The sequence below is a fragment of the Vulpes vulpes genome, chromosome 4 (genome assembly GCF_048418805.1).
Source record: "Vulpes vulpes isolate BD-2025 chromosome 4, VulVul3, whole genome shotgun sequence".
Lineage (NCBI taxonomy): Eukaryota > Metazoa > Chordata > Mammalia > Carnivora > Canidae > Vulpes > Vulpes vulpes.
This window is the reverse complement of record NC_132783.1, coordinates 64,986,560-65,003,335: the sequence shown is the minus strand read 5'-3', so window position 1 is coordinate 65,003,335 and position 16,776 is coordinate 64,986,560. Positions and strand designations below refer to the sequence as shown.

The 16,776-nt window shown below is 47.5% G+C and overlaps 1 protein-coding gene across 5 annotated transcripts in view; it reads left to right on the top strand.

The window, feature by feature from the left end:
- Positions 1–16,776, top strand: part of SLC35F3 (solute carrier family 35 member F3) — a 442,027-nt gene that overhangs the window by 281,544 nt on the left and 143,707 nt on the right. For all 5 annotated transcript variants that reach the window (XM_072755953.1, XM_072755952.1, XM_026008706.2 and 2 more), the window contains one exon: positions 1,894–2,218. In XM_072755953.1, coding sequence (XP_072612054.1) covers positions 1,894–2,218 — 325 coding nt within the window. The remainder of the gene's footprint in view (positions 1–1,893; positions 2,219–16,776) is intronic.

Below are 16,776 nucleotides of genomic sequence, written 5' to 3'. Positions count from 1 at the left end.
TCTGTCATCGCTTAATGCTTTAAGTTTTAAAACTATATCTACCACTAAATGAAAAAAACACAAGCCACAAATCTGAATTTACTCACCCTCCTCCAGAGTCCATCTTCAGTAGGAAGTTACCCGTGTGAAACTGTATTTTATTTTTCCACAGATTTCTCATCATCTCCATAATCATCTTTTCCATATGAGTTTTTGGTAGTGGTAATGATAGTTGAGAGATTACCCCCAGCACTGCTGGGAAATTATCCCAGTAATAAAATGTCTCAGGGCTAACCCACGATGTCAGGTAATACAGTGTATAAATTGAAATGTGTGTGCTTCTATCTGAAATTGAATGTGCCTGAAGTTGTGGGGATTCACTGGGAATGAAGACAAGACATCCTAGTGGGAGGGCATAATGCAGAAGGATGAGAATCTGCTTTGCTTTTGCCCTTCTATGGTTCTCCTGTCCTCCAGTCCATGACAGAAACATACAACTTGCTGGAAGTTTGGAAGGCACTTAGACATTTGATTTTCCAGATGCTCTCTGGCTATCATATATACTCACATGAGAAGTAAGAGGAAGAGGGAAGTTAAACATTAAAAAAGCAGGTAAGGAAGCACAATATAGGTAGTGTCAAGTAGGATTTGGGCTAGTAAAGGACATGATCTCCCCTTGACTAGCCATGTGAGGCTTGGGATTACCTTTGGCTAAAACAGGTACAGCTGGGCTGGCAATTTATAATAGGATTAGCTAACACCTGTATAATAGGCTACTCTAAGGATTGTACCTCATGGAATTATTTTATTTTAGAAAGTATGATATACAAAGCTCAGTTTAATGTCAAACAAAATATAGAGAGTATGTTTGACCCCAGTATATTTTGCACTATCCCCCGTACCCCTGTGGTGGAGATAGCCTGTTAGCACTAGGTGCCCCTGTTTAGCCCAGTGCCAGGGCAAGTGCATGATCTCCTGGAAATTTATGTCTGTCCCTGGTTACACCCTATGCAAGTTTCAGTTCTGTTTAAATTTCCAACTGACTGACATGCACACACAATCATGAATGAAAACTAAACAGTGGAAAATAACATCTTCTCACCTCCTCATGTTCTGTGGGAACAGCACTGCCGCAGAGCCCCGCTGCGGGCTGCTGCCTGGTTTCCAGAAGTCACATGGCTTGGAGTGGAGTGTCTGAGGCCTTCCGCAGCACCCGCTGCCAGAGGCTGTGGTTTTTAAGTAACACTTGGAAGTAGCACTGAAGGCCATCAGCAGGAAGATGAAACAAATAAAGGGATAAGAGAGGAAAGTCTGTTTTGGCTATGCACGCAAAATAAGATGAGCTTCTTGACTCTTGGGCCTTTAAGTAACAGGCAGGAGGAGCTTCTTTCAGTGTCCTGGGAGCTTTTAGAGGTCAGGGCCTAGGACCTTCTCCTGCAGGAATCCCCAGCTCCCGGGATGCCTGGTGCCTTACAGCACAGCAGGACATGTGAGCTGACACAGACCAGAGTGAAAATATTTCAGCCTGTGTGTGCTGGAGAAGCATTTCCCGAACACAAGTGTGTACGTAGATCACCTGTTGAAATGTAGCTTTGGCCTCTGCACTTCTGGAGTGAGGCCTGGGATGCTCTGTCTCCAGCAAGCTGGGGGGTGGCTGCTGATGCTACTAGCCCATGGACCATACTTTGAAGGTCAAGATCCTGGAGGATAACAAAACCAGCGAAAATGTCTTCTGTTTAAGTTTGATTTCAGAAAGCTGCCTCCATAACCCCTCATCCCCTCCCTGGGGTGGCAGGCCATGATCCTGGCAGTGTGCTCAGGTGCCTTCTGGCTCCTGCTCACCCCTTGGTCTGGGGCACCGAGGAGAACGTGTGGCGCCCCCCCCTGGTTAACCAACCCCTTCTTTTCCCCCAGGGGAGGAGCGCCCCCGGGACTCCCCGGGCCCGGCGGAGGCCCAGGCGCCGGCTGGGGCAGAGGCCGGCGGGAGGACGAGCCACCCCTGCTGGAGATGCTCCCGGGCGCAGCTCAAGAAGATGTTCTGGGGTGTGGCGGTGGTGCTGTGCGTGTGCTCCTCCTGGGCAGGCTCCACGCAGCTCGCCAAGCTGACCTTCAGGAAGTTCGATGCTCCCTTCACCCTGACATGGTTTGCCACCAACTGGAACGTTTTATTCTTCCCGTTGTACTACGTGGGGCACATCTGCAAGTCCACAGAGAAGCAGTCTGTGAAGCAGAGATACAGGTAGGCACCTTCCAGATGGGAGGCCCTGCTCTGGGCTGCTCTCCTGAGCACTGGTGCTGCTGTGCTGTCCTGGCAGCTGGTGCTCTGTCGGGTCAGTGGGAGCAGTGGTGAGAGTTCACAGTGTCACTTGCTGTCTGAGTGGGGCAAGGATCAGGATTCTCCCCCAAACCCAGGATTCTCCCCTGCTTCCTATGTCTTCTGCCCTAGGAACTCCTTCATATGAAACAAAAGGCAGCATTTTTTAGAGAAAGGCTGTGATAGGTTCCCAGAAAGTGTAGAACTGGAACAATTCTGTCCCGGGAGTAGCTCTGTTACCACTCCTCAGGCTGGGGTGAGCAAAGTGAGCCCATGGAGCCAGGTGATGTGGCTGCTTCCTGCAGCTTGCCTTCCCTCATGGAAATGTTCACCGCAAAGAGTGGATTGCTCATTTTCTTTCCAACCCAAGACATTGCCTCCTTTCATTATGCGATTGCATGGGTCTGATTATCTGGCAGTGTGGCTCTCAAAATCAAAGCAGCATCTGAACTTTGTTGACAGCACTTTCTCAGATGGAGTCTATTGGTGTGACCTTCCTTTCACAGAGAAGACAGAAATCCTGACAAACCTCTTCAGAAGTCAAATCATTGGTGTTGACTTTGAGTCCTTACCTTACACCAGTTGCAGGATATCATGGTTGCCCTAATTGGGGGGCCCTCTGTGGACTGTGTCAAGGGTTTCCTGCTGCCCCAAATCAGATCTACTCAGAAAAGAAAAAGGAAAGAATGCTGGCCAATGTGACTCAGTGGGCCCTGGGAACTTAGCTTTGGTCAGCCCTGGTGGTGGGGAAAAGATTTGAAAGTTGAAAGCTTCTCACTCCTTCCCCACTGCCTTTTCTCCCACTTCACCCCACCTCACCAGACACATGCCCCATAAAACCACCATGTCCCCTGGACCATCTGCTTTAAGCTTCAGCCCTATTCTGGAAATGACTAGAAGTCACAAGATAAATGAAACATCACAGGTCCAAGGAGCAAAGAGTTTGGGGGAACAGAGGTCTAGACTCTGCTCGGGATCTGTCTGTGGCAACCTACCATTAGATGTCACTGTAAAGTTACAGGTGGAAGTGTGAGGTGCCCAACTTTTTTCACGGTTCAGACGGAACTTGGATTGGCTCCTTTGGAAGAACAAGTTGTAAGTCAGACTGCTGATTATAGAGGAAGGGGCTCTGAGGAGGTGTGGACTGAGTCATGAGGCAGCCTCACCCATCCCCTTAGTGGAAAAGACTCTGAGCAATGTCTGGGAACAAGACCTGGTGCAGGAGCAAAGATCCTGGAGCCCAGACCTGGGGCCCAGGCCTGGGGTGTTCTCAGGATTGAATTAAACCAGTGGCTCCCAGGACCAGCCAGAAATTACTAAAGAGGCACTTAATGCATCTCTCCTGAAGAGCAGCCAAGAGCCAACTGAAGCAGATTTAGAAATGTTGATAGGGCCCATGATTGTCCCCAAGGCAAGAGGAACATTAACGGTCGGCTTTTGGTCACAGACAAGAACAGATCCTCAGTAATCGGATGTATTTAACAGCCCTGGAGCTCTGAGCATAGTTTGTAATTAGGAGTTTGCCTTTCTTTAAACCGACTAGAATATTGAGCTCCTTCCTCTTAACAATAAGCTGAAAGTGAGCCTAGGTGCCCTTTCTTGAGGGAGAATCACTGGCTGAGAAGATGACATGTTTTTCCTTGCCCCCTTCTCCCCTGCACACTGAAACAAGGGCTCCCCTGAGGGTAGCACTGGTGGCCATCTGGGACACATGTCTTCCACATGACATGGCTCACCTACCTCTGGACAACGCATGCACTGTCGGCCCCTGGGGCAGGCCCTGCGTCCCTTAACCGACTGCCAAGAACAACCCAGAAGGAACCATGCTTGGTGGTGGTTAAAAAGTCCAGGTAGGAAAATAAAGAGGTCACTGAAGTGGAATTAGTTCAACACAGACGTCGGTCACCACCACTTCAGCTCACTGGCTCCCGGTAGAAAGTGTCTGGGAAGGATCATGAAAAGGTTATGGAGACTGAGTGGGCTGGAGGGCAGGGGAGGGCAGGGCCGGTAATCACAACAGGGTCAGGGAAGCCAGCTGAAACCCTGCCCATTTCTACAATAAAGCTTAGCTCCACCTCTTAAAAAAAAAAAAAAATCTTTCTTAAAACCTTTTTAAAAATCAGCTCTAAGCAGAGCTGCTCATTTACCACCGAGTACTGGGTAGCTGGTCAAGCCCCCACACCGCTGGAGGGGCACAGGAAGATTGTTTCTCAGGAAAGGGAGAAAGAATTAACATCACTGACTTCACTGAAGAGGTCATAACTCTGTCACAATCACATTGGGAGTCCCCTAAACAGACTCAGGGATTCTCAGAAGTCAAGGAAAACCAAAATCACATCTCCCATTTTTGTGCTTTTATCAGAATTAGTGCCAGCAAAGGAAAGATCTAGAATCAACTGAGGAGACGTGTCTCTGTCTGTAATTCTTCAGCAGGAATCTGGGCAGGAAAGGGCAAAGGTAGAGACCTTTCTTAAAGAGAGGGAGGCAGTGAAAGGAGCTCTTCAGGCTCTTGGGAAGCAATCAGATGGGAGTTTCTTTTCCCCAAGGCCTGTGCTGCTAGGCTTCTTCCCCAGTGTGAAGCTAGAAGAGTCAGCCAGAGCACAGAGGAAGGCATACATTGCCAGGCACAGAACTCCTGAAACCCAGCCAGCTCACGTGGGATCTTGCTGAAAGGTGGATGCTGACTTGGTAGGTCTGCATGGATCTGAGATTCTGTTTTCCTAAGGAACTTCCAGGGGTATTGGTGCTGCTGGACCACGGGCCACACTTTGACTTGAACAGCCTGGTGTTGTGAGTCTTAGCTACAGGCTTTTAAATGCTTCCAATCTGACCAAATGGAGGAACCAAGATTCATGGTACCACGTAGAACTGATGAGTGACTCACTTTGGGGCCCCGGAGATGTTTGAGCCCTGGTCGTGTGCCACTTTCGAGGGAGGAGAGGCTCCCCCAGCAATTGTTTAAGCTCTGGGAGCCTCAAATGCTCATTTGTAAATGGAAGCTGATGACACATGCACCATCCTGCACAAAAGATTGTTGCGTGATTAAATGAGACACTGTATATGCAAGTGCCTTATAAACTGAGATGCCATTAAAATGTGAGGAACTGTCACTGTCCTGTGCTGTCCTCTGTGGGTTACATCCAAGGATGTAGCCCCTGCTTCATTTAGCGACTGCTTCGTGATCTATTTACATGACAGGAGTGGGTCTTAGAGCAAGGGCTAACTCAGCAGTGTCATGCAGGTGTTATTATGCCTTGGAGAAATTAGCTCTAGGCCCTGCTAGCTGCACAGGGCATCCTAGAACTGACCCCAGCTTCTCATTCTCGGGCACTGTCATCAGGAATTAAGAGTGTGAATGTGAAAACCCCCCAGCCCAACCATCGTGGGTTTTCAGTCTCATGCCTGTGGTCCCCTGTTGCCTGCTGACAGCGGGCCACGTGAATGCACCAAGGAAACAGTAGTGCCAGGGACCCAGATAGGCTCTGGCCATGAAGATGCATGTGGGTGTTATAGATACTGCAGACGTAATCAGAAGAGGGGTCCCAGGAGTCTCCTACTGAGCTGGGCACCTGGCGGGGAGGCTGCATGAGGTCCGTGCTCTCGAGGGGTATGACTTGCCATGACAAGAGGACAGCTGCTCAGGTCCCAGGGGCTGCCACAAGCAGCAGAGAGCAGCCAGAGCAGATCTGGGTCTCCTGCACGCTTGTCAGGTCTTCCAGGAATTTCTACCGGTAGTGACCTCTTTTCATGAGCAAACGCTAGAGCCTTCTGCTGTCATGCAGCTGCCAAGAAAGCAAATGATACAGTGGTGTAGATGTTTTTCTCTGCCTTCCGTAGTTTCAGGCTACTGTAAGCTAGCCAACTGATTCCGTTTCAGGAACACTGAGAAACATTCTGAGCCCAGAAGAGAGAAAGGGCAGTTTTGATGCCATGCCTTTCATCTCAAATCCTACCAGGGCCCAGTGTGTACGTAGCTGGACAGACGTAATGCAGGAACCGTGTGTGGTCTCACAGCTCTGATATCCAAGGTCTAGGAAGCAAAGTGGAGCAGTGGTGAACCAGAGGTTCTTGCATTCTGGAAGTGGCACTGCATGTCTTCTCTGGGTGAGGCATCAGGGACACACAGTGATAAATGGGCGCCCGGTGTGGGAGTCAGACAGGCAAACAAGGTTGGGGGTGCTATGAGCAGGGGAGCAGAGAAAAGGGGAGAGGCCAGGTGTGTGGAGCCCGGGCCCGGATGGGAAGGCTTCTTCAAGCAGACAACTGAGAAATAACCTCCCTAAAGAGAAACAGATGGTACTGGACCCTGGGCAGACAGAGTAGCATGAGGAAGCAGAGGCTGCAGAGAGCATGTGAGGGAGGGAGCTCGACTTGGCTGTGGGAGGTAAGTGGGGTGGGGGAAGTTGGGCAGGAGCAGCCCCTGGTGACCCTCCCACACCTTGCAGAGAGGTTTGAATGCTGGCATGAATACTGGTGGGGGGAAGGGTGCATGGAAGGGTTCTAGGTCCAACAGAGAAGCCATCAGATGGAATCTAGAAATACCAGCAGTGATGCACTGCAGAACATGGAGTGGAACACAAGGCTGCAGGCCGGTGCAATTGAACAGACTCGTTGACACTTCTCACCATAGGAGCACAACTGAGTGGGACAGAGACCCACATGGAAACCAGGCGAGCTGTAGGGAGGAGGCAAGTGGGAGGGTGGGCAGCCAGTGGCTGCAGCGTGGGTGCGTGGACAGGGCAGGGTGGATGGGAGAGCTACAGTCAGATTGTGGCCCAGACCTGAAGGGCTTTGGGTGCTGCTGGATCAAGAGCTTTATGCCCTAAGCAGAGGGATCCTTAGGGATGTTTTGAGTAGAGGACAGATAGCATCAGAGCTGCTTTGAAAAAGCTTCAAATGCTTATTCCACAACTGGTTACGGAGAATGCCCCATTTCACATCAACAGTACACTGACTCTCGTGTTTTCATTTTTTATTTCTTTGTAGGATTCTTTTAGGGACGGGGAGAGAGAACCCAGTTCCTGAGAGAGGCCAAGATTTTGAGTATAAATCTTGAAGTATTGCAAAGCCAGATCTCTTGCTTTGGATGGTCACTTCTTCAGCCTAAAGCAAACCTTTATGTTGGTGAAAAACATTTCAGTGATCATTTTCTTGCCAAACTCAGGCATTCTGAAAACGGGGGAAATCTTCTTTCCAGGAAACTTTGGCACATGTTTGTGGGCCCAATGTGAATGCTAAGGCATCATCATGGCAGCCCTAATTAACAATGCCCCAGCACATTTCTGGCCTTCCTGGTGCCATAGGGCGTTCCATCTGATGGGAGCTGGTGGGCCTCTCTGCTTGCCCTTTCTTACCCTGAGCCCCAGACATGCTGTGGCCTGTTCTCCTGTCACCAGCTCTCTAAAGGGTGTAATCATGGCAGGAGGGGACTTCCACTCTAGGAGGTTGTGGCTATGCCTTCGGTCATTCTACAAAATCGGCCAAGTTTCTAGGTGCTACAGATACCACAGTGACCAAAACAAGTGAAAATCCCTGCCTTTGTGGAGCTTACATTTTAGTGGGGAAACAAACAATAAGTAAAATAATGATAGGTCACATAAAGCAAGGCTGGAGGTGCTGAGTGGGGAAGTGATGGTGTCAGGCTGGGGACCCCTTTGTCTGTTGAAGGGACCTGTGGTTACCCCCAGCATCTCCCCACAACACCCAGATCCAAATGCCTGGGTTAGCCCAGGCTCGTTCATTCTTAATTCCTACAAGCATTAATCAACAAGCTTCACCAACTGCCTGCTCTGACCCTGCACCATGGGGCACAGGGGAACAGAAGTTCCAAGCACATTCTTGCCCTTGAATTGCTCGTAACCCAGTGGGTGAAGCTACCTTTGTACCCCTGTATACAGGTGTCAGGTGGCAAGGAGGCCTCCACTGGGACTCAGGAGCCCTGGTTAAGCACCAGCTCAGAGGACCTGAGCTGTTTTATTTTCAAGAATCGTCAACCCCAAAAGCAGTGATATGTCCAGAGCCCTTACAGTTGATATTTGATGTTTTGTTGTTTGTTTTTGTAAATGGTTTAGAGAAAAATGGGCAAAATTGGGGAACTTTAGTTTTTAATTGGCCTGTGTCTTCCAGTTGGTGACAAATAATGGCAATGGCATATAACCATCTTTATGCCAGGAGACTTTGATCAGGCTTGCTGCTGAGGAAGTGCACCTTCTCCTTAACCTCCCCCCCCATACAACACATGCATACATGTACATGTACACACACACATACACACATGCTCACACACCATCACTCATGTCACACATGTGCACACATAGCTGTCTGAGCACACAGGCAATGGTCCAGGTCTAAATGGGAAATCATAATGGATCCTAGTGTCAGCAAAAGAAGAAATAAGATGGATGTAGCTGATGTAGATGTAGATTGTCTCTGCCTGTTTTAAAATATCATTTCAAATATTCAAGGATATATTAGTGGAGAAACAAACACAGAGCATTGTCCTCATGACCCAGATGTTGACGCCCTTCCTGTTTTTCCACCAGGTCTCCCGGCTCTACAAGGTCCAGCCCTGTGTCCTATTATCACGGTGTGCATAGTTTAGCTGATTTGCTTCTCCTTACATATGATCCCCACCTCACTGATTCATCTCAGCTAGACAGCTGCTGGCTACATCCCGGGGAAATGCAGTGACAGCCAGGGTCTCCCATACATGAGTCCAGAATATACCACAAGTGATTCTTCAGCTCTCACTGAGGCAAGAAGGAAATATCATATTAGCTCCTAGTCTCCTCTGTTCCCGTGTACTTCAGCTCCCATTCTTCCCCTGGTTATCTGAGGTCTTGTTAATCCCTGAAAGGATATCAAGGATTTGTCATTGAAGTTCAGCAGTTTATGGAGAGTATGCAATTGTATCTTGTCCTTTCAGTACACGATGAATTCAGCTGTAACAATGTTATGCTTTCCCAAGTGGCTTCATGGAAGTTTTGTAAAAGGTCAGATCCAAAGCTCATGCTTTTGGGATTTGAAGAATAGCAGCCATTTAAGTAATTGCCATGTCAGTGTGATTATGACTCTTTGGGGGGTCCAGATGCCCTAGGCTAGACTCATCTAAAGTAAAATTGTCAGCACAAAATGCCACGGCCCTTGTGAACATTTGCAAAATCTGTGTTGCACAGCAGGTGTAGAGCAAGGAGGGGTGGCTTTCCAGAGTGAGAATCCTGCAGCCCGTGGCTCTTGTGGAGCAGTTAACATTAGTACAAGTCAGACGATGGAGACAGGAAGGTTCAGAGGGGCATGTGAAGTGGGTAAGGGCTGCCGAAGGGCACATGCAGCTGATGTGTATGGGAGACATAGACCCCACCCCATCCTACCCAGGTAGTGTTGAGCCATTTCTTATTTTCCATGTGATTCTTAGTTGTACAGTCAGGGCTAGTAAGCCAGCTCATGGGCATACTGAAATTTAAAAATTTCACCACATTTAGGGGAAAAAATCATCTGCGTGGAGATCTCAAAAGACACTTTGAGGATTCTCTGATCCAACTCATCCATATTATCAAAGAGGCCACAGATGCTTAGAGAGAGGGCATGAGACCTTTGTTCTCTTCAGCTCCAGACATCTGCAGAAATACTGCCAGAAAGGAAGTAGGTCAACACTCTTTCCTCCTAGGGAAAGAACATGGAGGCAGTGCCCGGGGAGGACGGAGCAATAGTGGGGAATAAAGCCACCAGCCAACACTTGGGGCACAGTGATAAAATGGTAAGAATGCAGGCTTGACATTGGACAGCTCAGGTTCAAAGCTCAACTCTGCCTTTATTTTGCTGTGTGGCCATAGATTGGTCAACCAAAGGCTCCAAGCTTCACTCCTTCTCTGTAAAACAGAGCCCCTAATACTCCACCTCTGAGGGTTGCAGTTGGGATCACCCTTCCTCTGGGCTCTCAAAGCTCTTGTCTAGAGCTTGTGCTCCAACTGCACAGGCTTAAATATGATAGGATGTTTAAGGAGCCAAACTGCACTTGGTCCAGAGGTGGTGTATCCATCTTCAACTGACTTCAAATGTGAATCCCCAGACGCACACAGACCATGGTCCCTGCTCTCTTCAGATTATAAGATGATGGTGATGGTGATGGTGATGGTGATGGTGATGGTGATGGTGATGATGAAGGTGATGGTGATGTTGGTGATGGTGGTGATGATGATAGTGGTGGTGGTGATGGTGATGATGGTGCTGTGATGATGATTGTGGTGGTGATAATGATGGTGGTGATGATGTTGTTGTTGGTGGTGGTGATAATGATGGAGAATATTCCAACCACAGATAACTGAATCTTTCTCTTCATGAATATTCATATAAGCCATGTAGCTGGTGTGGAACCCACAGCAGAGAGACCAGTATCATACCCTGTCATTATTTTGGGCTGTCAGGATGGAGGCATTTCTTGGCGGAGGTGAGCTTGGAAGCAAGTTTGACAGGCAAAGGACAGGGAACTATGTGGAATCAGAGGTGAAAGCCAGACAGAAATTCAAGGTGATTCATTTGTCTAAAAAAGCAATGTCCTGTCAAGGTCTTGATGTTTTTTATTTTTTTATTTTTGGAAGCTAAAAAAGACAAAGGGGGGAAATGCTGGTACTGTGCAGAATACTAAAACAGATGCATGTCATTTTTCTTCCACTGGTACTACCTAAGCCTTTATTGTACACGGCTCTCAGCTAAAGTGGAATGGCCACCCATGTCCCTAGGAACAGACATTATAATGGTTTCCAAAGCCCTTGACATTCTTCCTGCCCCATACTAGCGTGCACTTACTAGTGTCATCCCACACCAGGCCCCAGGGATACAGGGAGTTAACAGGGCCACATGGCGGAGGGAAGGGACCCCATGCACTGGAGTCAGGCTGGCTCACGTTCTCAGATCCACCACTTACAAACTGTGTGATTTTAGATAAGTTGTTTATAAGTGCTCCTTTTGCTTCAGCATTATCATATTTAAGAATGGGGGATGCTGGGATGCCTGGATGGCTCAGTCGGTTAAGCATGACTCTTAGTTTCTGCTCAAGTCATGATCTCATGGTTGTGCAGTCCAACCCCACATCCAGCCCCATGTCAGGCTCCATGCTCAGTGGGGAGTCTGCTAGAGACTCTTTTCTCTTCCCTCTCCTTCTGCTCCTCCCACTTATACATGCATTCTCTCTCTCAAATAAATATTTTAAAAAGAGAAAGCAAGAAAGAAATAGGAAGGAAAGAAAGAAAAAAAAGAAAGGGAGGGAGGGACAGGTGGGCCAACGAAGCCTGTTTCCACAGGCTGATTGCAAGGTTGGGGGCACTGTGCACAAATCAGCTTGCCAGAACTTGGCCATCAGTTGGTGTTGAACTGATGCAGTGGTTACGCTCCCTGTACTGCTGGAGCGATGGTTGCTGGGATGATGGTGGTGAATTTGCATCCTCTGCCATAAGGGCCTTACCACACCTATCATATTTCTTTCAACTGTTTTCTTTCTAATGGGGCCACAGAGCAAAGGGACTTTGGGCACTTGCATTTTCTCCTGTGTTATTTCTTTATATTATCTTCCACATAGGCTTTCCTCAGCTGAGGAATCGGAATCCTGTGGGCAAAGCAGTCTCTGAAAATTGTTTTGCACAATTCTCAAAGCAGAATCAAAACAAACTCTCTCTGTGGACAGTGTCCATGCTGAGTGCTTCACAGAGGCACCCTCCTCCCCTTCAGCAAAACACACATCACCCACTTGGTGCATGAGCCAGAGCAGACCAGGCTACACGTGCAGACCCTGTCAGGCCAGTCCTCCATCTACCTACCGCCCAAATCCCTACAAGTCTGGGACTGAGAAGGTGGAGTCTCTCCCACAGAGTCCATGGGAAACTTCACATGCCTTTTCCAGCCTGATCATGCTCCAAGTTACACCTCAGTGGTTACTGGCTTCCCTGTGCCCTGGAGCTGGTGAGCCTGGTCCTGTACATCTTTCAGTCACTGAGAATGAATATTGGTTTGGTGGTCACATCCCAGATGATCTATTTGGCTTTGTCATAGAAGATGGCAGATCTTGGCCAGAATCAGCTACCTTTTTTGATGTTTGCACAAATTCTATTCTCATGCTTCCTGAACCTTTTAAAATAGAATTATAGTAATTACATTTACCTTCTGAGCTGTTCTCTACTTTAAGTACACAGTAAACAAAATGATTTATATACTTAATGTAACATTTAGGAGCCCATCAGGATCATTTCACACATTCCTTATCTGAGTGCCTTACTTTATGACACTTACATTTAATGAGTTACTCTCCCATCACAAATACATTATTAATTTATAACACAAAATAAATTAAAAGCAATGGAAACTAAAGCTCCCTTGTTGCAGGAAGACATCATTAGAACCATTATATTATGCTGCTACATGCTTCTCTAGGAGGGAAATGGAAGAGAATTTTTTCAGAGAAAGGCTTTAAGTTCTCCACCAACAGAATGGGGACAGGCTTCTTAATATTTTGTTATGAAGCAGTGTTGAGGGGATTTGGGTATTTTAAATGTTTATTGGTTGTTTCTTATGCATTTGCTTTTATGAAAGTCAGTGTGTTTAAGCTCTGCTCTGAGAGTGTCCTTGTTCTTGGTAAAGATGTTTTCTCCCATGTAGATAGCAGAGAGAATTGACAAGGTACACATTTTACAGAATCCTTTCTGTAGACTTGTGGGGCTTTATAAAGGATATTCCCTATGGAGATGGGATGAAGCCATCCACCTAGGTTTCCCAACTAAAACCCCAGCTCTCAGGAGTCCTAAGCAAGCCACTATCATTCCCTAGTGCCCTGGCACCAAGGTAGACTGAAGTCATCTAACAGCAGGGATGGGGGACCACATGACAAACATCCCTACTTCTCCTGCAGTAGTATAGGGTGGTTGCAAGGAGGGGCCATCCAGCCAAGGATTGTATCTCCCTGCCTCCCTTGGCATCTAAGTTGAGCCAAATGACTTCTCTCCAAAGTGATATGTATCAGCCAAGGCAGATAAAAAGCAAGCAGGTGGGGCACCTTGGTGGCTCAGTGGTTGAGCATCTGTCTTTGGTTCAGGTAGTGATCCTGGGGTCCCGGAATCGAATTCTGCATCAGGCTCCGCGCACTGAGCCTGCTTCTCCCTCTGCCTACATCTCTGTCTCTCATGAATAGATGAATAAACGGAATCTTTATTTATTTATTTTTAATAATAAATTTATATTTTTATTGGTGTTCAATTTGCCAACCTACAGAATAATACCCAATGCTCATCCCGTCAAGTGCCCCCCTCAGTGCCCGTCACCCATTCACTCCCACCTCCTGCCCTCCTCCCCTTCCACCATCCCTAGTTCGTTTCCTAGAGTTAAGAGTCTTCATGTTCTGTCTCCCTTTCTGTTATTTCCTACTCATTTCTTCTCCCTTCCCTTCTATTCCCTTTCACTATTATTTATATTCCCCAAATGAATGAGACCATATGATGTTTGTCCTTCTCCGATTGAAAAAAACAAAAGCAAGCAGGCATTTCCTCTGTTGCTCCACTTCCTTATTCCACTGGCTACACACACAGGATTCCCAGGCTCCAAGGGACACCAGAGCTATCAACAGAAGGAATGTCACCAAGTGGGGAAATGCCACCTGTCTTCCAACAACAAGAATCAGAATTGAACTTCTGTTGTGCCAAGCCTCTGAATTAGGGGGTTTGACACAGCAACCAGCATCATGCTAATTAATGCAGTCCCAATCCTTCCACCCCAGCCCACAGAGTCAGAGTTGATATGAAAATCTATATCCTCAGCCACGGGTGCTTGGATTTCCTTACTACCCTTGAGCTTCCATGTGGCTTTATATATATATATATACATATATGTATATATATATGTATATATATATATATTCTGAATATTTTTAAAAATTTAAGTATATCTAAGACAAAAATGGCAGCTTCTAAACACATGGATATGGATTACATCTCTGTTTTGCTCACCTGACTGTCCCCAGCACCTATCTCAGTCCCTAGCTCAGAGGATACACGTATTGGATGCTGAAAAGAGGGAGGAAAACAAGGGGGGGGGGCGGAAGGAAGAAATGATCACGTGGCCATGTCAGGGTTGTCATCCTCCCACTCACTGTTGGAGCAGACCTGCTGAGACAGCTCCCAACAGATATTTTCCAGAGAGCGGCCCTGGAAGTGACCCTCTATCCTGACAACAAGCGATTTCCCTATTGTCCCAGCATGATAAACTGATCCCATCTTGAAAGAGCTCTCTAATTATAAAGCAGTTTTGGAAAAAGAAGTGCTTGATTATCAGACATGTTTTGGAATTAGTCTGGTCTGAATTGAGTAGGCTCCAGCTCAGAGGGTGCTCCTCTGTATGGTGTGATTAAAGCCAGGATACGAACTCTCCCTTGTGGAGATTCATCTTGGCATTCTTATTGGCTGGAATTCCAAATTCTCTTAAAACTACATCCTCACAACGAGTGGAGGAATTTAGAGGATGTGTGCCTTTAGAATCTTAAAAATGTTGCACACATTTTAACCTGCTAGGAAATCTGAGATTTTACATCTGTTCCAATTACTGTTGCTATTTAACAAGATACCCTAAAACTTAATGCTATAAACACCCTTCTTGTTAAACTACAGGACTCTGTGGGTCAGGAATTGCAACAGAGTATCAGAGATGGCTCTCCTCCACTCAACAAAGTTGGGAGCCTCCACTGGGAAGATTTGCTGGGCTGGAGGAGGGGAGTGACTTGACAGCTGAGGTCTACAATGATCTGGGCCATCTTTCCTCAATGTCTGGCAGTTGTTGCTGGCTGTCACCTGCTACCTTAGCTGGGGCTGTCAGCTTGAGCACCTTGACGTGGCCTCTGTGGTGGCCTGGACTTCCTCACAGCATGGTGGCTTAGAGAAGTCAGAGTGCTTCCATGGTGGCTCAGGGTCCCAACAGTGACAAGGGGCCTCGTTCTTATTAGCACCTAGCCTCAGAAGTCACCAGTGACATCTCCACCATCCTCTTTCTGTCAAGGCAGCCACAAGCTTGCCCAGTTGCAAGGAAGACATAGACCCCACCCCTCAACTGGAGGGTGGCAAGATCCCTGGAGAATGAACACAAAGATGAAGAGGTATTGTTACCACCAACGTGGAAAATAATGGTCCATCACAACATCTAAAGCACCATAGTATGTGAGGGAGAGTGGTGGGCCTGGCTCATCAGAAAGAGGTGATTCTGGGCTCCACGAGTTTTGGGGTGTAGGAGGCAGAGGTGGATTCTACAAGGGAAGCAGCTGGTCCCGAGGAACTCATCTTGTCCTGAAGTGGGAGAGAGGTCAGAATGCGGGTTTGCTCCAGAACCTGGTGGATGTGGGCCTGGCTAGCCCTCCAGCACACGCAAACTCAGTGGGGTCTCTGGGCCAGGTATCTGCTTGCTCTCCACCCCAGGCTTCGGCAGCTGCCTCAGCCACTCCATTCCCCAAGAAGTGCAGCCTTTATTGTAAAGTAGAAAATAATGTCAGCTTGGATGAGAAGGCTAATAGAAGTGATAATAGATGACTCAGAGGGTGGAAAACTGCTCTAGAACTGCCAAAGTGTAAGAACAGAGATGTGATGTGTGTACTTTCCGGGTGTCTCCTTGATCCCTGTTTCCATACTGATTTTTTCCCCCTGCTAAATATGTTAATTATTTTCATGCAAATGGTGTTCAAGGACTAAAGCATTCCAGGCCACTGTTCACACAGTCATTTATAACCCAAGGCACATCCCTTTATGCACTGAACTGCCAGAAGACCTTGCATTAGCAAAAACCACACAGAAGACAAAAAGAGCCATATGATGAGTTAAGACATGAATAGAAAACTGATCCGAGAAGCAGCAAGGACAGCAGAGCAGAGAGTTATTGCAGCTCTGTGGGATTGAACACTCTGAGACCTGGGAGTCTGTGTTGGCTGCCCTGTGCGTTCAAGTCAGGTGGTATAAGTAGGGCTGGTAAGGCCGTCCTTGGACCCGGACAGGGTGCAAGAGAGGTGACAGGCACGGCAGGATGGGGTGCCTCAAAGGAGCAAAATCCACAGCCAAGTCCAAGATGGTAGCAGCTCACAGAGCTGGAAATCAAGGTTTGAAACCAAATGAAGTGTAGCACAGGCCCCAGCAATGGCTTCCTGAAAAGTTCAAGGCTAAGTGCATGGGGACACTGGGTGCTGAGTGCCTAAAACAGAAAAGAGTGGGAAATGAGGGAGGAGGCAGTGGATTTAATCTTTGTTTGACAGGTTGCTTAGTTAGTTGCTCGATTGGTAGATTGGTTGGTTGGTCAGTTGATTTGGTCAGTTGATGGGTTTCCTTGGTTGATGGCCTAGTTGGTTTTTGTTTGGAGGTATTTAGCAGAGAATAATAAATCACACAAGGAAATACAATATGGAAGAACTGTTCCAGGGGCGCCTGGGTGGTTCAGTCATTTAAGCGTCTGCCTTTGGCTTAGGTTATGAT